Source organism: Vicugna pacos, chromosome 19 (assembly GCF_048564905.1).
Source record: "Vicugna pacos chromosome 19, VicPac4, whole genome shotgun sequence".
NCBI lineage: Eukaryota > Metazoa > Chordata > Mammalia > Artiodactyla > Camelidae > Vicugna > Vicugna pacos.
The window spans coordinates 3,157,511-3,178,319 of NC_133005.1; the positions used below are offsets into that span (position 1 = coordinate 3,157,511).

Consider the following 20,809-nt stretch of genomic DNA (forward strand, 5'->3'; position numbering starts at 1 on the left):
GATCCGACCAAGGGGGCCCGTGGCGCCGGGAGCCTGCTCTGCTTCCTGAGGGCAAGGGCGCAGCGCGGGGCCCCATGGCCACCGCCGGCCACATACCTGAAAGTCGTCCACCGAGGGGATGGTCCGGTTGGTGGTCCTCCGCTTGTGCCACTGCCTCAGGGTGTCCCTGGCCTCTGAGCTGAGCAGCCTTGCCGCTTGTTCTTCTTGGAAATTCTTTATCAGAGAAAGTGCCCCGTAGGTGCTCGTCAAGTAATAGCCTCCTGGAAAGGGCACAGAGGGTGAGTTTGCTGGGGGTTCACCCTCTGGAGACAACAGTTAGGGGACAGCAGAGTTGGAGCCAGGCCTTGCTTTTTCTCCGTCTCTCCCCACGCGTCTCCTGGAGGGACCACAGAAGCGCGTGTCCGAGGCACACCCCCCATTCGTCCACTCCTGCATCCGTCCCCAGGAACGGCTGCCCCCGGCCTGCGCCACCGCTGGGGGCCCTGGGGGCCGGGCTGGGCACACCTGTTCTCACTGACGGAACTTCCATTCCAGTGGGCGAGGCACACAGCATCTCTACTATTTAAGTGCAACTGTGAAAATGTTTTGCCAGAAAAGGTCAGGGTGTTGGGGGCGGACGGAGGTGAGGAGGTGGCGGAGGACTGCGGGGTCCATTGCTCCAAGGCCAGAACCCTTTCTTTGAGGAACAGGAGTCCACATGCCTCCCGGCAATACTTGCTTTGAGGCTTTTCTTTTAGGGACTAATATTTTCTCAATTTTAAGTCAACCATATACTTTGAAAGACGGACACAATCTGCAAGCGCTCACAATACTGGCGGGTCTCCAAAATCACTTCCCCCTCCTGATTTCCTCCCTCCCCTTCCTTGGCTGGGGACTAACACGACACTTAGGAAAAAATAATTTACAGGGAAAAGCAAGTGGTGAGCCTTTGACAGTGCATTTAGGAATGATTTCTTATGTTTGGAGGAGTGTTTACAAGACTTACAACACTCTGACCAGGCATATAAACGTGTTCACAGTTTAGTCCTAAACTATAAAAAGTACACGTTTTTAGGTGGAACTTGTAAACTCCACACTGGAGAACCACTAGGGGGCGCCCCAAATGTTTATTAAAAATTCCCTAATTGGGCAAAAGCATGTTGTCAACTGAGACATTCTTTGTCCAAATACCTCCTGGATTTCTACTGTGAGCTGAAGCCAGGCACAGAGCAGGGGGTGGGTTTGAAAGAAGCAGAATCTGAGTCTTTGCTCTACCGAAGTTTATAAATGTATTAAAGCAAACAAACATTGGTGGTTTATTCATGCAGGGACCAGAAGCTAATTGTGGTTTAATGAGTTTTGTGTGCAAGTATCACTTTCACGGCCAAAGAATTTAGCTGCCAAAGCAAGACCCCAGAGAGCTCTCTCTGGTCAACAAGTGACAACGTTCAAGGTGGGAAGTTGTCCACCATCTAGTTGTCCACAACCCGAATGCCCTCCACCCCTGCCCCGAGAATCGCACTGGACGCACGAGAAAGAAACATGCTTTTGTGGTTTCCAGGTCCCTGGTGGAAATCTGGGGGCTAGTTTTTACTGAGCGGTGCACTTTCCATGAACACATCACATGTCAGGCTTTTTTTTTTGATGGAGGTACTGGGGGTTGAACCCAGGATCTCATGCATGCTAAGCGTGCACTCCAACACTGAGCTATATCCACCCCCTGGGCTTTTTGTTAAGAGTCATTTGAACAGTTTACCGGCTCCACCACCTGGGTGTAAGTTCCCAAGGCAGCCCCCACTGTATGTAGTACAGAGTTCTGAGTAGCTGATTTTGTACTAAATATTTGCCTCATGAGCAAATCAGATGATTAAATGTGAAAACTCAGCGGTATGGAATTTAAATGCTACACAGAGGATTTCAGGAGGACTTGATGTGGACTTCAGTATTCAAGAGAGGCTTGTGGAGGTGTCAGTACTGGAGAGGGGATTTGGAGGTAAAGTGACGGCCGAGTCTGGGAGGCAGCTGTTTCCTTTGGACGTCAAATTTTAGACTCCATGGCTCACAGTTCAGGCCACTAAGGGGAAACTCAAAATGCTGGAAGCACAAAACTGTCCACACTTTGAAACACGTGGATGTAATTAGGGGAAGGTTTAAATTTCAGCAAAACTACAACCCTGCCATAAGGGCTGTGCACGTAAAAGGTTTTCTATGACGCCTTTTCCGTAAATGAAACTACCCACTTAAACAGCAGAAAACAGACGTGGGCTGCGGTCCCGCAAACCAAAGAGCGCTTTGGGCAGCAGGCAGGCTGCAAGGCTGGGAGGGCGGCGGAGCAGAGATGAACCCAGGACCTTGTGCTCGCTAAGCGTGGGCTCTACCACTGAGCTCTACCCTCCCCCGGGTCCTTGCTTTCTCTCTGATTCCCAGACGTGACAACAGCCACCTGCCCATCTGTCACCATCACGCCCAGGGCAGTGCTGGACTCTGGGGAAACGCTGGAAGAGGTGGCTGGAAGAGGTGGCAGGAAGTGGCCGTCTCGATCCTCAGGCCACATGATGTAAGCATATGTCTGTCCCAAGTACACGCTGTCAGCAACAGAGCAGTAATTTTCTGAGTGAAACTGGCATGCACTTTCCCCAAAGCCCCAAGAGGTCAACCTACTTCTGACTAGAATTAAACATGATTGCAACTCAAAAAAACCTCAGATGCATAAAAAATGGTAATAATAATGCAGTGGGAGAAAGGAAGACCGCAGCACGGAGTTGAACGTGCGCTCCTCTTGGTTCCTGGACAAAGCCCCGTGCTTCCCTGCCCTGCCCCCTGAAGTCCCAGGGCAGGGGTGGGGACCTGGGGGAGGTTTCCAGGCAGGGTCTAGGGGCCCAGAAGGTCTGGCCCCAGTGTTGTGAATATTAATGAAGGGAGATTAAAGGGGTGGGGGCGGGAGAGAGGTAAAAGGATGGAGAGGCTCAATCACAGAATGGAAAGATAGTCATCAAGGATTCCGAGTCAGTGTCCTCCCTACAGGGCGGAATGGAGACCTCGGGGCCCGGGAGGACCGATCCTCTGGAAGAGAGCCAAGCCCTGAGGACCTAGGGAACTAAGGGACACGCTCCAGGGGTGACAGTGCATTGAAGTTTCCTCCAGGGAAAATCCCAGGATGATGCATTCCCTGGGGGGACCCCATTGCCGTGGACCTTTTTACTCAAGCCCAGACTAAAACTCACTGGAGAAAAATAAATTATGCAACAATTCACCACTCGGGGTCTATCTGGGCTCCGACAGGGACACACAGACAGGGGCAGTCAGGATGCACGCGGCAATGGCTCCAATCTCTTCGCCTTGAAGGAGACAAGCTCGCACAAGAGCCCAGTTATTTCTGCTCTTCAAGCCTGCGCACCACAGTGACAAACACCCCAGCGATTCCTGAGATAAAATTCCTAACCGGTGCGTAAGGAGGGGATTCTCTGTGAAGACATGTCGGGGTCAGGCAGACACAGGAAGGAAACCCGACCAACAATCAGCTGAAAGCACCCTGCCCGGATCTTGCTCCACGGCAGGGTTACTTGAACGACGGGCAGATATACCTTTTAAACAGAAAAGAAAATCAATGCTGTTTTCATCTCGAAAACCGAATGTCAAAAATAAAGATGAAAACAAAAGACAGGCCTTCACCATTCTTCTGGCAGTGGAAATACTCTCCAATGAGAGTTTACGGCTTCCTCTTGGAATCAAAGAAGGCATTTCTTTTTAAAAATGGCATTTAGTTTATTCTGTGGAATGGTAGTTTTTGTACTGCAATTAACCAATCTCAGCAGAGTATAATGACGGCAGGGTTACATTTTTTGTGTGTTTTTCTGACTTCCCGAAATTTTCTACAATGAATATGGTTTGCTTTTGTAATCAGAAGAAAGCCAGCACCTTCTTATAAATGGATAAAATTAAAAGGCCATTAACCCTTAAGATGTCAAGAGGGGGAGGAAATAAACTAGGAGCTGGGGATTAGCAGATACACACTACTGTGCATAAAACAGATAAACAACATGGTCCCACTGTACAGCTCAGGGAACTACAGTCAACATCTTGTAGTAACCTATAATGAAACAGAATATGAAAAGGAATATATATGTGTGTGTAACTGAATCACTGTGCTGTACACCAGATAAATCGAGTATAGTTCAGTTAAAAAATAAAGCACCCACATGATGCTGAATGGCATGGGGTTTTACTTTGGGGGGATGAAAATGTTTTGGTACTAAACAGAGGCGGAAGGTAGCTCGAAACTGTGAGTGGACTAAATGCTATTGAATTGTTCACTTTAAAATGGTTAAGTTTATGTTATATAAACTTCACCTCAATTAAAAAAGAAAAAAGAAAATGTAAAAGAAACTGACAGAAAGCACCCAGCTCCTCCCGCTTCTCCGAGAGCCGGTTACCTTCCCCGTGGAGCAGCGATGGGTCCAGGAGCTCCATCATGTACTCGACCTCGGCGTCCAGCTCCAGCATGTCGCACTGAGCTATGACGTAGGTCAGGACCGGCAGAAAGTCGTCAGCTCCGTACATCCTCCCTGGGGGCGGGAAGGGGGAGACGGGATGATTTCTACCCATCTTTCTTTCATATCCTCCTTGCTGCTTTTATTAGACAGCGAGGAGTCATGCTGGGGAAATGTGCTATTTATAAACAGAGGTGGGTGTTTCTGGAATTCCCTGTGTCCCACGCCCCTCCACACTGCTCCTGGCAGGGACCAACCCTAACTCAAAATTTCAGAACGAATGCCTGAGTCAATGAACACAGGGAAGATTTTTCTCCCCATTTTTGCGAATTGCACCAACTTGTGCAATAGAACAAGAGTACTTTTAAATAGTTTAACTTTTCAGCAAGTGATGTGATAAAACACTTGCAAAGTGTCTACTTATTGTGTTGATCCTTTGTGTCCTGCTTGCTGTGCAAATTAATTATAAACAGATCGGGGAGGCCATAGCTCAGTGGTAGAGCGTGTGCTTAGCACGCATGGGGTCCTGGGTTCAATCCCCAGCACGTCCACTAAAACACACAAACAAGCCCTAATCACCTCCCCCCTCAAAGAAATAATAAAAAACAAGATTTAAAAATTAATTATAAACAATGACAGGACCAAACTCAATCAAGGAATAACCTGTTCCTTCTCTGTCTTCAAGGTGAGCGCACATTTAATTTACTTAAATGTGTTAATTCAGCATGCGTTGAATAGATGCATATAATGAACATATGGCAAAAAATGTCTGGTCCTTGCTGCTATTGTAACAGAGATTCTCAGCTCGGGGTGACTTTGCCCCCCGGGGAGTCTGGCACTGTCTGCAGACACTTTTCATTGTCATGGCTGAAGGGTGGGCGTGCTCGCGGCATCCAGATGCCCATAAACTTCCTACGGGAGGCAGGACAGCCCCACCGCAAAGAATCCTCCGGTTTTAATGTCGCCAGTGCTGAGGCTGAGAAAGTGCGCTTCCGAAGGACACAGTCCCGTACAGACGTAATTTGGAGACTTCACAAATGACTTTGTGAACCACAGAAAATGCACCTCTTGTATGTGAAGTAGGTGTCACATCTCAGAGGCAATGTTCATCTGCTATTATGAGCAGACCAAGAGCTCAGGTCTTTCTCTCGTTTTTAATTTCTTTTAATCTTTTTCTGGAGGGGAGGTAACTCAATTTATTATTATTATTTTTAAATGGAGGTACTGAGGATTGAACCTGGGACTTCCTGCATGCTAAGCACGTGCTCTGCCCCTGAGCTCCACCTCCACTCAGAGCTCACATCTTAATGTCTCTGTTCCATGATCTGCAAAGTGCCCACACATGACTACCTACTTCAGCAGTGGTTAACAGAGCCTGTGTTTTCCCTCTGTTGCTTCTCCATCAAGCAATTTCAGAGGAAAAGTTGGAATCATGTACGGAATTAAAAAGGCTCACCAGAGCCCCGGCACATCGCAAGGCTGATCATTACCCATGAATCATGGGAACCCCTGCCTCTGCAAGAAGCAGCACAGGGGAAACCCAAGAGCTGACTCCCTGCTCTGAAATGTACGTGAACTCCCATCACATTGCTTCAGCTTGTAGCCAAGAAGCCACAGCCAATGACATGGCTGCAACGAAGCCACGTCATAGCCGAGCGCTCCAAGTTTCTGACAAATGCTACAAATCACTGACACAAACCCTCATGGGCCAATGACAAGAGTAAGCACTAATGTTCATGCACATGCACTGAAGAAGGACAGGGTCATACCCACCAGAGGTGCAGAAACGGCAGCTGGGGAGGTTGATGAAGGGGGCCAAGTCCCACACTTAACTAACCCGTGCACAGAGCTTGGCCTGGAACTCAGACTCCAGAGACTGAATCTGTACCTACTCCCTGGGACTAAATCTTCTTAAAATTGGCATCGTACAACATTGCTGTTGCCCTCCTGCGCTGAGTTTCTTCGTGCAATTACTCTGTTGCATGCTGACTAATTTGCCAGAGGCCGGAGTACACAGTGTTTTCGTGAGCCCCCGGGTGGAGAGGAGTAGAGGCAGAAAGTGAGCATCTGGGAGCCAGGAAGCCCGACCCGCCTCACCTGAGTTGTTCTCCATGACGGTGTAGATGAGCTTGCAGACCCGCAGCAGCAGCATGACTTTCTTTTCTGGCGAATACATCTTCTGCATGGTCATGAACTTGACTTTGATTTTCTCCACATCCACCAAGTCAGGGGTGGGGGCGAAGACGCCCAGCTCCTGGGGGTTCCTCTGCCGCACCAGCTGCAGGTTCTCCTTGAGCTGTTTCCATGAGCCGTCAGCCACGTGGAAGTCCTTCAGCATGGCCTCGACGTGGCCCTTCAGAGGCTTCAAGATGCACTTGTGCATGGCTTTCTCCAACACCACATCTGCCAAAGGAAGCGCAGCTATGTGACCATGGTCCGCAGAAAGGAGAAATGCAAGGTCTGCTTTCTCGGAAAGGACACCTCCAACCCCGCCCGCTGGTTAGAGGGCAGACATGTCCCAACTTCGCACTCAACCCACCGAATTTAGCACCAACTCACACACCAACATTTTTTTTTTCTGTAAAGCCAGGAAGAGTGACTATTCCCTAATGAAGTGTTCCAGTCTCCCTTGCACACAATCAGTACAATGGAACATATTTTTTTTAACAACTTCTACACCCCCACACCCGTAAACACAGCTGAATATTCTCGAAGACGTTCTTTTGACCTCGCCCTTCCACTGAGGATTCACCTGACAGATAAGCAACTAGGTTAAAGGCAGGGTTTTTTAACAGCAAGGGATCCAGGTCCCTTAAAACATTTCCTGGGGCGGGGGGACAACTAAACATACATGCTATCTTGGATTGGATTCTGGACCAAATATAAGTCTTTATTTCATTTGCCAAAAAGGACATGAGTGGGATATTAGATGAGATTTGAATAAAGCCCGCAGGTTAGGTAATCCTGTTCGCACTGAAGCAGTGTTAATTTTATTGCAATTCTGTAACACAATGGCCCTGTTTTCAGGAAGTTCACACTGAGTATTTAGGGATAAAGGGACACAGTGCCTGCAAGTAGCCCAGAAAAAAAGGTGTGTGTGCGTGTGTATGCACTCGCGCGTTCGTGCATGTTCCTGTGTGCGTGTAAACAGAGAAAGACAAGGGGCGAAGCAAGCTGGGCAAAGCGCTAACACTGGGGACTCTGGGTAAAGGGCAGACATGGTTTCTTCATACCGTTTTTTGCAACTTTTGTCTACATCTGAAATGATTTCAAAACAAACATTGAAGAAGTCCTGAAGCGTGTCTCTGCTCAGAGCGAGGAGGCGCCCCCAGGTGCGGGAGGCCTTCCTGTCCCCTCTTCCTCTGCACGGTTTTGCCCAGGGAGTAGCTCACACGGCTGACAGCACAGCGACTGGGACCGTGAACCTGGAGGAGGTCTGGGCTGGAGATGGTTTGCACAAAGATAAGCTCTCAGCTTCCTCAACATTAGTTTTTCCGTCTCAAATGTTTCACACGCTCGTCAAAGTGAGCCGGGTAACAGCCACACGGAGTATCTGACATTTGACGTCCTTTCATGTCGGAAGCCCACAGATCCGTGGGAACGGTCAAGCTCCCCCTCTGGCCTGTGGAATTCCTGACACAGCATCAGATCACATTGACTCCAAATCATCCCCAATTATTAGAAGGTCAGGGACAAGGATAAATCTAAGCCAGGCACACAGACACCAAAAAAATTGTCCCACAACCCAAAGTTCAAACTGATGCCGCGAGCTGGTGCTGATCCCATGACAGCCAACTTTCCTGGCTCAAGGTTTCCTTTGTTCCTCCACTTCCACATCTCCCATCAGGAGATCTCTTTGTTTAAATACAGGGTTTATATCACTCCAGACATTCAAAGTTGAAGCAAAAGAGGTTATTAAGTAAGATAAAAAACAGAACATTTTCAGTTCACATCTGGGATTAAAACAAATTAGTTGGTCTGCATTGGTTCTGTCGTGTTAACAAACTTATATAAAGTCTTAGAGCGTCTCTGACTTCACCCCAAATGGTCATTCTGATGAAAAGTCGGTAACAGCAATTAACACGCAGTGCTCAGCCAGGCTGGGCTTTAGCTCATTATCTCATCTAATTCTTAACAACAACTCTATTATTTTTGCACAGTACTACTATTAGGCCCTTTTTACAGATGAGGAAACTGAGGCTTGGAGATAGTAATGGTTTGCTTGAAGATGCACAACCAACCAAGCTGCTTTTCATTCTTTTTTGTCTTTATCTTTTTTTAATAGTTTTTTTGGGGGTAGGTAATTAGGCTTATTTATTTATTTATTTACTAATGGAGGTTCTGGGGATTGAACCCAGGACCTTGTGCATGCTAAGCACATGCTCTACCACTGAGCTATACCCTCCCCACTACTGCTTTTCAAAGTAAATGGTCTCTTCGTTCTAGAGCTCAAGTTCATAAACATTGACCGGTCCCTCCACACAAAGATTCTGAAGCTGCATTCCTGGTAATCACCACTCTGTTTAAAAGGAGGCCAACAAGGGGGGACGAACATCACGTCCGTTGTGCATCAGGAACGCATGTGAATGCTGGTGGCAGCATTATTCATAATAGCCCCAAACTGCAGACAACGCAAAGGCCCCTCCCAATGGCATGGGCGCCAGGACACATCCGCACAGTGGAATCCAGGAAATTGAGTTCAGACAATGGGAGAGTCATTCCCTGGAAGAGCACGCTGCAGCTCCAGACACGGCTGGCTGAGTCTCAGAGGACAAAGAAGCCGGACACGGATGAGCGTCATCTTTGCCAAGTTCAAGAGTGGGAAGAACCAGCCTGCGACGACAGAAGCCAGGACTGGGAGTAAGCGGGGCTGTGGGAGGGGGAGACGTTCTGTGTCTGGATCTGGGTGGTGGTGACATGTGTGAAAATCGTCGTGCTGAGTGAGCACTTGAGACCTGCACACTTTATGGATGTAAGTTCACCCTCAATAACCGCGGGATAAATCAACCCACGGAAAACACCTGCTGGAGACCAGCCTGGGATTTCCACCTTGAACCCCAAGGGCGACTTTTAACTTCAGAGCCAGACTGATCACCTCTGGGCCAGAGCAGTCACACAAATCACTCTGAAAGATTCTGTGCTGTGCCTGGGGGGCAGCAGCAGAAAGATGGTCACCAGCAGGCTGAGGGTCCCTTGTGCAACTCACCCTCGTCCCCAGGGAAGGGATTCTGGCCTTTGCACTGTACACTCCACCCTCAGAAACCGGTGGGACTGTGGAAGTCTGCTAGGAGAGCTGAAACCCAGGACCCACTGCCGTGTGCTCACTCCCTTAAAACCCCAAAGGAAAAAAAAATTGTTTCAGTACATTTTTTAAAGGCCATAATTTAGAAATAAGAAAGACTGGTCTCTTTGCATTCTTTTTCAGAACTTAACTCCTAACCACTCCTCCCCACCCTTGCAAATCCTTAATAAACATAATGACTAGGAAAAAAGAAGTCCCCGACTGGTTCTCTCCAATAGGAAAACCAGGTCCTGCCCCCGAAGCAAGAGGGAAAAACGATTTTATGGAACAAAAGGAACAGAAAAATCTTTCAGCTTGTGGGCTAGCTCAGAATAAAAGGAAAGAGCAGACCTATCATATTGCTTGTAAACGACTACTATCTGCTATTTTCCATCATCTCTGATTGCTTTATTCATTTAAAAAAATTTTGGGGGGTGGGGAGGACGTGATTAGGTTTACTTATTTATTTCAATGGCGGTACTGGGGATTGAACCCAGGATCTCGTCATGCTAAGCAGTCGCTCTCCCACTGAGCCACACCCTCCCCCACCTCCGGTTGCTTTAAAATCCAAGAATCCAAGAATGATGCTGTTCTGCACTCAAGATGTGAGGACATCCTCCAACAAACCCATGGAGGGAGGACTATTATCTCTTCATTTTATAGATGAGGAAACTGAACCCCAGAGAGATTGATGCCACGCGGATGGCAAAACGGGGGGGCGGGGATTCACACCCAAGAACTCTGGTTGTGGCGACTGTGTCCATCTACAAACAGAGAAATAAGAAAATCCTGGAGAACTGTCTGAGGTACAGAATTCTGAGTGTTAGACACCGACTACTAACTGAGTAAATAAACGGAAATAAAGTTTCTGAAAAAATTTACAGACATCTTCTCCACTGGTCCCAAAGTCCAGGGCGTGGAGTGGCCTGGGGCTCCTGCCTCAGTGTGACCTGAGACAGATTTATAAGCCGAGTTCCAGTCACTGGGCTCTAGTGCTGTGAAGCCTGCCGTCCGTTACTTCACCTCATCAGCAGCACAGATGCCAGAGAAAGTCAGACAGGAGACAGGGAACCATCACAGGACAGACCACTCATCAGCCAGGTCAGGACACTTTCTGCTCACCCACTGCCACCAAAGGGGAAGCGAGAGCCCAGAGGCGGAGGTGAAGTTCGGAGAAGGCGCGGGTCTCGGGAAGGGGTGACCAGGAGGCTGGGCAGCCAGCCCAGTTCCCTCTTTCTAAGTGACTCTGGCCGTCACCACCCCTTTCTCACCGTCATTGCCTGAACTTCTGAAATGCCATCCAGTCATGGCCCACAGTGGGCAGGACGGAAGGAACAGCCTGAACCCGACTGATGGTTAAAACAAAAAGGCTCTCAGTGTTCTCCAAAGATTCTAACAGTGAATCTAAACAACATGCTCAAAATGCACAGGTTGCGACCTAAAGTTACTCAACAAAGATCCAAGGGGAGGTTAGGTCCTCTGACCTCTTGGTTTAGTCAAGTTCTAGTATCCTGATTATTTTTTCGAAAAAGCAAAGTAGGAGAAATAGAAGCTCATGTCTGATGGCAAGAGGGGGGCCTTCTTGGTGGGGAACTCCCACTGTGAAACGGAAACGCTTACAATCGCTCACGCGGAGGGCCGTCTGCTAGCGCAGTCCCTGTCGTGCGGGGCCGGGCGGGTGCCCTCGCCTCGCCCTGTGACGGAGGGGCGAGTCCCACCTCGTTCTGCAGATCCACACGAGGCTCAGAGGTCCAGTGACCTTCCCAGGACAGTGGAGAACCTGGTCGTGAAGCCAGGAGACGGCACAGCAGGCCTCGCTCCGAACAGGAAGGGCAGAACGAGCTGGCTCTTTCTTTATGTGCTCACCTGACTTCCTTTGGCCGCGTAACTGGCTGATGGATCCGGACTGATGCTGACCGGGCGGCAGTGCTTTTCAAGCATGTGTACGCGCTTAATGCGTATTTGAACCAGCCTTCAGCTGACACGAGCACATGAGCCCTGTTTGTCTTCGGGGTCTCCCAAAAGCCCCCAGGGACAAGGGCCTGAGCAGCTCCCTGGGGAGGGGCGTCTGGGAGCACAGGCCGCGGACAGGGGCAGGCAGCCCAGGGCGTGCGTGCTGTCAAGCAGTCACCACCGGGAAGAGACACAGCGCAGGGCAGCCTCGGAGCTGTCCCAGTCCGCCCGGGGAGGTCTCTGCCTGAGGGCAGCTTCCCGCCGGTGGGCTGGGCATTCCCTCCCCAGCCTTTCCATCACCCCGGACCAGGGTTCTGGTGGAAATCCAGCGGGAAGGGAGTGTCCGTGGGGTGTGCATGGCAGTGTTGGGTAACCCTGCTACAGATGAAGAAACTGAGGCACGGAGGGGTTGAGGCCTGTGACCAAGCACACACAGCTGAGTGGCAGCCGGGCTGGGACTTCAGTCCAGTCTGAGCCCTGACCCTGAACCACCACTGGCTTCTGCCTCTCAGCAGGAAGTGTATCCGCCCTTCTCAGCAGAGTTGAGGTGTGACCCCGGGCGGCCCCAGGAGTACCCAGCCACTCCTCTCCATTCCTCTGTGCAAACTACTCATAGAGCAGACAGACCACGCAGGGTCCCCGTGGCCCTTGGGCAGATGTGAAGTCCAGATGAGTGGTTTTCTACCTTGCGGCCGTGAGAGAAGATGAGCCTCTGCCTTCTCATCTGTGAAGTGGGGCCGTTCACAGCTTCCTGATGGAGCTGCTGGGAGGACTGGCTGAGATCTACACCATGAGCACCCCATGTGCACCTGCCACCCAGCGAGCCGGCAAAGACCACTGACGAGTCCCCTCTGCTCCTGTTGAATGGGGAGTGTGTGCCTTTGAAAAAGGCTCCAGGATTACTGATTCGGGCCTGTTATGTTTTTCTCCTGTGCTACCTGTGGTTTACTTGGTTTGATTAATTGAAAAGCCACCTGATTGAAAACAGAGTTACCCTACCCAGCAATCCCACTTCTGGGCATACATCTGGAAGGCAGCTATGCTAACCACTATACCACCAATGCCGGGCCGGGGCATACATCTGGAGAAAACTCCAATTCAAAAGGATACATGCGCCTCATTGTTCATAGCAGCACTATTTACAAGAGCCAAGACATGGACAGATGACTGGATAAAGGAGATGTAGTATATTTATACAACAGAATACTACTCAGTCATAAAAAAAGAAAGAAAGAATGCCATTTGCAGCAACATAGATGGACCTGGAGACCATCACGCTAAGCGAAGTAAGTCAGACAGAGAAAGACAAAATGTCTCATGATATCAGTTATAGGAGGAATCTAAAAAAATGACATAAATGAATTTACTTACAAAACATAAATAGACTCACAGACATAGAAAAGAAACTTATGGTTACCACAAGGGAAGTGGGAGGAGGGATAAATTAGGAGTTTGGGATTAGCAGATATACACTACCATATATAAAACAGATAAACAACAAGGTCCTACTGTACAGCACAGGGAACTATATTCAATAGCCTGCAATAACCTAAATTGAAGATATACACATATGTATATGTGTATAACTGAATCATTCTGCTGTACACCAGAAACTAACACAACATTGTAAATCAACTCTACTTCAATTTTAAAAAAAGAAAGAAAAGAAAAGCCGCCTGGCTTTCTGTACAGTCTGTATCTGCAGGTTTCCACATCAGGGGATTCAACCAATCATGGATTGAAAATATTCTGGAAATAATAATTCCAGGGAATTTCAAAAGTCAAAACTTGAATTTGCTGCCCACAGCCTATTTACACAGCATTTACAGTGCACTGGGCACTATAAGTGATCTAGAGATGATCGAAAGTGAAGGGGAGGGTGTGAGTAGGTGATATGCAAACACTGCATCACTTTATACAAGGGACTTGAGCATCCATGGACTCCAGTATCCGTGAAGGGTCCTGGAGCCCCCCTCCCCTGGCAAATACCAAAGGATTCCTGTACATCTTTCTCCCGCCTGTCTTCTTACTCTTCCTCAGCCCCTCCCATCCATAGGTACAAAGAAGATCTGAACCTTGGGGTTTTCCTGCCCTGAAACTCCCAGTGTTTTGTCACAACCTCATTCTGTCCCCGCCACACAGCTCAAAACCACAGATAAGCTGAGCATCTAGGGCAGCTGTATGTCTTTAAGAACGACAGGAACAGAGAGCCCCCAGCCCCATTTCAGATGAGCAAGCGTGTAGGTGGATTCGGTTCACTGCCAGCGGTTTTTGGTCCACTGACTGGGGAGGCCCGGGACACACTGCTGTCCTTGCTCCATGTCCGCCCACTCCAGGCTCCTGGTACCCTGGCTCACCATGCAGATCACAGGCGGTGTTGGCCAGCATCTGATTTGATGGCTTGCTACCTGAGCTAGAGAGCTTGTTCAAAAGTCTGACTCTTACCCTGCCTGGGGTGATCTTTCTAAAGTGCCCTCCACCACCTTGAAGACTCAGACGGCACCGGATGTGCCCCGGCCCTGCCCTGCCCTACATCCCTTCTTCCCGCCACATCCCTATAAACAAGCAGCCTATGCTTTCGCTGAAGCCAGCAGGAAGCAATCATCTGTGCCTCTGTGCCTTTCCACACGCTGCTCCCTGTGTCTGGTGGGCTGCTCGCCTTTCCCGACGGGGATTCCCAGGGAAACCTTGTCTGCCTGTCTCCCCGCACGGCTGGCTTCCCCATCCCTGCATCCTCGGGGTTCTTTGCTGCATCTGCCGCGCACAGAGCAAACCTGACTGCTCTCCTCGAGAAGCCGTCTGCACACCAGACTTGGGGGGAGTCACCTGAGCTGTCTGCAGCCCTGAGCCTGAGGCCCATACGTAGCATGTGCTCCAGAAGCAACTTCCGAATTGAACTGAAAATCCTTCCTTTGTGTGGTTACATGAGTATCATGTTTCTCCTCCTTACCCGTGCAAAATACAGAAAGTGTGAGTCTAGTGACAAGCGCATCGCCCGGATGTGGGGCAGCTGGCAGAGGCCCCTGCAGGGATGTCCTGTGACCTGGGTTTGCTTAAGCACTGCCAGCAGTGCAGGCTTCGGCCCTTCAATAGTAAATAATAAATGATGCCTTAGCACTGGAAGGAAGAGCCCACCAGCCCAGCAGAGGCGACACCAAAATAAAAATAACAGGCACTGGGGTGGTGATTACTCACTTCTATTTCTGTTCAGTTTGGAGGGCTTCAAGGAAGGGCATTTCACGGAAAAGCATACACTACATTCATAGGACACCTTATGTTTGAAACGCGGCAGACTTACTTCAGTGCCTTCTGGTAAACGGCTGGTAAAACTGAAGGCAGTGGAAAGAGACCAATCTTCCTCACAGAAAAATTCTACATAATTTATGTAGATCTCCTGGCCTCTGGGAGGTGGTGCTTAATTCTACCCTCATCCCTGGAGTGTGACTGGCATGTAGTGGCTTGCTTCCGAAGAACAGAGTATAGGGCAGAAACCTGGCAAGCTCAGCCTTGGGCTGGAGATCCAGGGCAACACCGTCACTGAGTCACGTGGACGGCAGGGCTCTCTGGCGTGGGGTGAACTTCACTACGTGCAGGGGTGGCCGCCACGGGGGGCGCAGGAAAAGCCACCACACGAGCTGGCTTGAGTCTTCCTTGCATCCTGGCCTGCCCTTGCTCGGCTTTGTTTCCACATCTGTAAAAGCGAGGATACTAAACAGGGCCTCCCCAGGCATTAGGGGATTTATGCATCAGTGTTCCCGGAACCACTGCAGGGGCTGTCAGGCGTCTCGACTGAAAACAGGACGCATTTAATACGTACTCTGACTTGCCAGAGGAGGTGGGCGGTGACTTCTGGCTTCTGAAAGAAGCCCCTGAGCCTGGACGATAAGTGAGAACCTCCCAGGTGGATGCTGTGTCTGCGCGGGAGCAGGGCTGTGCCTGCAGGACGTGGTCCCTGTTGGGAGACCAGGCCAGTGCGGCAAGGCTGTGCGTGTGGCTGGGACGAGGGCTCCTCTACCTGGTGCCGGCCTCGCCAAGACAGCCAATCAGAACCGCCCTTGGGGATGATGGCCTCGCCAAACAGCCAATCAGAGCCGTCCTCTTGTCGAGAGTAGAGTGATGTAAATCTCTTCAGAATCCGATTCCCACGCTTCCAGTCAGTGTGGCCCTTCAGGTGCGCCTCGGGTCACGCTCTCAGTGGCCACGTGGCTTCCTCTCGTTTCCTGTCCAGGAGGTGCTTATCTCTCTCAAGTTGGAAGATTCTAGGAACACAGTCAGAAAACACCCTAGCGCAGGTGTCTTCGTGCGCCTCCTCGTGCGTCCGCATTCACGCCCACCCACCCTGTGAATTCCGGAGCCTACGGCTCCCTGGCTCCGGGCATCAGGGAGTCGGGACGCCTGGCCGGAGATTCTTAACTCCAGCGCTGTGACCCTTCTTTTGATTGACGTAACATAATGAACCCAATGATGGCGCCCTTAAGTAAAAATTATACCACAAATGATGCCCCCTGGGGAAAGAAGGGCTTCTTGCTGTAGGCTTCTATTTAAACTAATTTTCAAAAACAATATATACGCTGTAAGAGGTCGATCTTTCTCCTCCCCCCACCCCTGTTAACATTCAAGGAGGTTCACTCCTTCCAGTCAATCAGAAGGCAGAGTCAAGGTTTTAGTCTCAACTCCGCACCAATATGCCTTTCCGGCTACAACTTTCAGAACTCTTTATAAAAAAAAAAAAAGAAGAAGAAAGAAAGGAAGAAAGGAAGGAAGGAAGGAAGGAAGGAAGGAAGGAAGGAAGGAAGGAAGGAAAGAAAGAAAAGAAAGAAAGAAGGAAGGAAAGAAAGAAGAGAAAGAAAGAAAGAAAGAGAGAGAGAAAGAAAGAAAGGAGAGAGAGAGAGAAAGAGAAAGAAAGAAAGAAAGAAAGAAAAGGAAGGAAGGAAGGAAGGAAGAAAGAAAGAAAAGAAGGAAGGAAGGAAGGAAGGAAGAAAGAAAGAAAGAAAGAAAGAAAGAAAGAAAGAAAGAAAGAAAGAAAGAAGGAAAGAAAGAAAGAACGAAGGAAGGAAGGAAGGAAGAGAGAGAAAGAAAGAAGGGAGGAAGGAAAGAAAAGCAGGTAATATAATAACTGAAGGGTTTAAACGAAACTATGAATTAAAAAGTAAAAGCAAGTCACACTAGATCTTGAAGCTTGAGTCAGACTTGAATGCTCATTAAAAAAAGCAAAGTAGTTGTGACTCTTTTAATGCCTACGGAATGACCTCAAACCCCCTTTCTTATTCACACTACGCTCTCTGGTGTCTAACCACATTTCAGTATCATTTCTCTATTAAAAAAAATAAAACTCCCATACATGTACACTGACATCCTCTTTGAAATATGTAGGAATTGAGTTTGAGGATACTTTTTCTTCAAACAATTAAAATACTCTTCAGAGGAAAGACACATTTTGATGGCAATTAAGGAAAGCAAAACAGTATTGTCTTGTTTTTCACTGACTTTCAGGAATACGGACGGCTGGCTTCTTTGTATCTTTGTTGATAGTCTTTGGTGGGCAGTTTGGATGAAATAGAACATGTGGGATTACTAACAAGTTTGGAGTTGGAAAGATTTTGCTTTTCTTGAAAAAAGACTTGAAAACAGAGGGCTTTTCCCAAGATTAACATCAAATCAGAAGTTTTTCGAATAAAAATTTGCTTGAATAAAATAAAAAATACTAACCACAAGAATGCGATCAGTTCTGCGAAGTATAGACTTCACTACCAGAAAGTCTGGATGAATTTCTCCCACCGGCTGAAAGGGACTAAAGCAAGAGTGCGGTGATGTGAGAACCCACCAATGTGGGACACGTGTCAGGACACGTGCTGCACTTGTCTGCACCTTGGAGGGCGGGACACACCGGTGGTGAGTATACCTCACTCTGTCGATGAAGTCACCGATCCCAGGCTTTTAAGTCGGCTGCCAAACGCTGTACACACCTTGTTAAAGCCGCCATTTGTCCCTTCATGTACCACTTTTGAGGGTGGGGGGTGGAGAGCATCTCACCAGGGAAACACTTACGCGGCCCCAGAACCCAGAGAGGGCTGGCTCCTGGGGGAACTCATCTGGTCTCATCCTCCAACCAGGAGAGCGAAGCTGATGTCAACCCACTGGCATTTATACCTGAACCCCCGAAAGGCAGGGCTGTGTGTGGAAGTACTTTAAAGAGCAGTCTAAACAGAACTCTGATTCTCCACAATTGGGCACAACCATGTAGACTGGCAGTTCTTCATTCTTGAGATGGACCGTTCATCACTGTATTCTCACCTGGAAAGTGCTGACCTCCGGGGCCGTGGCAGGAGCATTTGGACAACATGGCAGTGGGTGGGACAACATTGGCTTTTCTCTATGCAGCGGAAGAACCCTTCTCTGAAGACGACAGGTTAGCACTGTATCCATACACCAAACGCATACGCACAGGCGTTCACGGGGTCATTTTTCACATACGAATGATGGCTCTAATTCTACGTGGGTTAAACCAGCAAACTACCTCCTTCAAACTTCCTTGATTCAGGATGGAATTCTGTAAGTCTAGGCTCTAAATCTGAATTCCCACCTCCCAGTGCAGCGCTCCCCTGTTTGAAGCTGTGGGAAAGGCGGACAGGACAAGATGTTTTTGAAGCAGAGAACCCCAGCTGGCATTCCTGAAGAGCTTTCCAAGCATCAGTAGACACCTGTTCACAAGAAATTTGAGGCTTGGAATTCTCGGGGTGACGTTCAAAGTGAATCACACCCTCCCAGGAAGTGAGATTGGTGGGGATGAACAGATGACCTGGAGAGTCATCTCAAGATTAGGCTCAAGACGTGGGTTGAAGCTCCCTCCTTACCAGCAGCAAAGTGACCCCCTGCAAGTCACTTCACCCATCTTGGCCTCCATTCCTGAATCTGCAAAACATGAATAAAATCTACACAAATGGACCAGACTTGCGTTGGTTATGAGGCTTGAAGGTGTCACTGTATTAACAATCCTTAGTAAACTTGAGAGCCCTTCTTTCAGGAAGATGTAAAGCAGACAATTAGACTAACCCTATTTTCTTCCCAGCGTCCGACTCTAAACTTGCTCACGCACAGGCACTGCTTTCTAATAATTAGGGCCGCATCTTTCCCTCCAGCTGGGCGTGTTCAGAGTGTCTCAGGGCACCCTCTGCTCTGCCCCACCCCCTTAATTTCAAAAGCCCAGCGCATCCACCGCACTTTCAAAACTGACTAATGGTTTCATTGGGGAAACAAAACACATGATGAAGTGTCTGCTCGAATGCAAAAGCTTAAAAAAACCAAAACAAACCAATAAAAAAAGTGTGGCAATGCTCAGGCTGGCCACACCCACACCTCCACAGGCAGCGTCCATCTGAGTCGCCTCCACAAAGGGCCAGCCTACTCTTCCAATTCCCCTTAATTTTTCTAGTAAAAAATTTAATTTTTCATTGAGATATAATGGACAAATATCACTGTATTCATTTTAGGTGTACAACATAATTAAGCATTTTTTTCAATCCTCCTTAATTTCTGCCGAGAAAATGTGAACACGGGTGGCAGCTGGGGGCGGAGGGTAAGGTTCTAAAGACATAGGCTTTGAATCAGACAGAAGGAAGTTCGGGGGGGAGGGTGTAGCTCAGCGGTAGGGCACATGCTTAGCATGCTCGAGGTCCTGGGTTCAATCCCCAGCACCTCCATCAAAACCAACAGCAACAACAAAAAAGATCTTAATTAAACTTACTTTAAAAAAAGAAAAGAAGGGAGTTCAAATGCTGCAGGGCTAGTTCCTGGCTGGTGTGGCCCTGGGACACATGGCTGCACCTGCCAGAGCCCTGCCTGGCTGCACACGGACGCCTGCTTCACAGGGCCGAGGCCGGGACCCACTGCAGGTGCTTGGACTGGCTGCCTGGCTCAAACCAGGGGCTCCCCAGATGTCAGTTTCCCTCCTCATATGATCTTAGATTTTAAATTGAAATTTAAAATTTAAAATTCCTCCTGGAACAGCAAAGTGTCTGTGGCACAGACTGCCTGCCAACCTCAAATTTGTTTTGGGAGAAAATGTGACCTTGTGCTCCCAAAGCAAGCACCCTGTCTGAAGTGCACCCGCAAAGAAGCTGGCAGGAGCTTCCTGGGCCAGCACTCGGGCTGGCGCTCCCAGCACCAGCGGGGAAGGCAGGGAAGGCTCCTTCCCCGGGGAGGAGCCCCATCTCCGTGGGCTGGTTGGCGCTGAAGCCACATAGCGCAGGGCTGACATCAGCGCCCGCCTGGCTCGCCCCCGGGCGCTCCCAGAGGAAGCTGCTCCTGTAGGTTTGGGGTCTGAGCGGGTCTCCCCAAGAGGCAGGCTCTGGGGGACAGGGACACAGGTGGCCTGTGTGGCTACTCTGTCTTCCCGAAGGCTTTTCCGTCTCTGAGGCACCTCACGGGGCACATTTCTTCCAGCTGACCCGTCATCAGCCTCCCTGCTGTAACCACGCCCCGTGGGCCCAGGGACAAGCCACAGGGAAACAAACAAGGCTTTGATTCCTTTGTGAGAAAATCAAAGAACTGCGAAGCTCACTTAAAGGAGAGAGACAGAGACAGAGACAGAGAGACAGAGAGACAGCACTCTGACCACACACTGTTTACTACTTTCGACAAACAGACCCAGTCGGAAGGAAGAACCGTGGGGTTTGCTTTATGAAACCGCCGGGGTGACTGTTTGGTAGCTGGTTTGGCTGCTGCTACCCAGTGGAGGAGGGCTCTGAAACGAGCCCTTCAGAGTCAACCTTCTTAAAAAAAAAAAAAAAACCCTGAACACTCTCGCCCTGGAAAAAAAGACAGCTTGCCAAATTCAATTTTCCCTTGGCCAAAGTAACTACCAGCAATTCAGTCCTCCAATGAGGTTACAGAGGAATTATTTCCCCTTGACTTCAGAGCAAACACCTTTCATGTGACCTCCAAACATGTTACTCATTTTAAAGGTACACAGAGCAAACCTCTCCCCTGGATTTTTTTTTTTTTTTTTTTTTGTGCTTACTCCAGAAGAGTGCTTCTTACGGAATTCTATGATTGGACGCCAACAGGGTGGTTACCCTTTGGGGAGGAGGAGGACAGGGCAGGGGTC

At 49.1% G+C, this 20,809-nt stretch overlaps 1 protein-coding gene across 13 annotated transcripts in view; it reads right to left on the reverse strand.

Moving 5' to 3' along the window:
- The window catches only part of RIN2 (Ras and Rab interactor 2), a 199,029-nt gene that overhangs the window by 2,799 nt on the left and 175,421 nt on the right, over positions 1–20,809 (reverse strand). For all 13 annotated transcript variants that reach the window (XM_072943698.1, XM_072943701.1, XM_072943700.1 and 10 more), the window contains 3 exons: positions 6,567–6,872; positions 4,413–4,544; positions 97–260 (listed from right to left, as the gene is read on the reverse strand). In XM_072943698.1, coding sequence (XP_072799799.1) covers positions 97–260; positions 4,413–4,544; positions 6,567–6,872 — 602 coding nt within the window. The remainder of the gene's footprint in view (positions 1–96; positions 261–4,412; positions 4,545–6,566; positions 6,873–20,809) is intronic.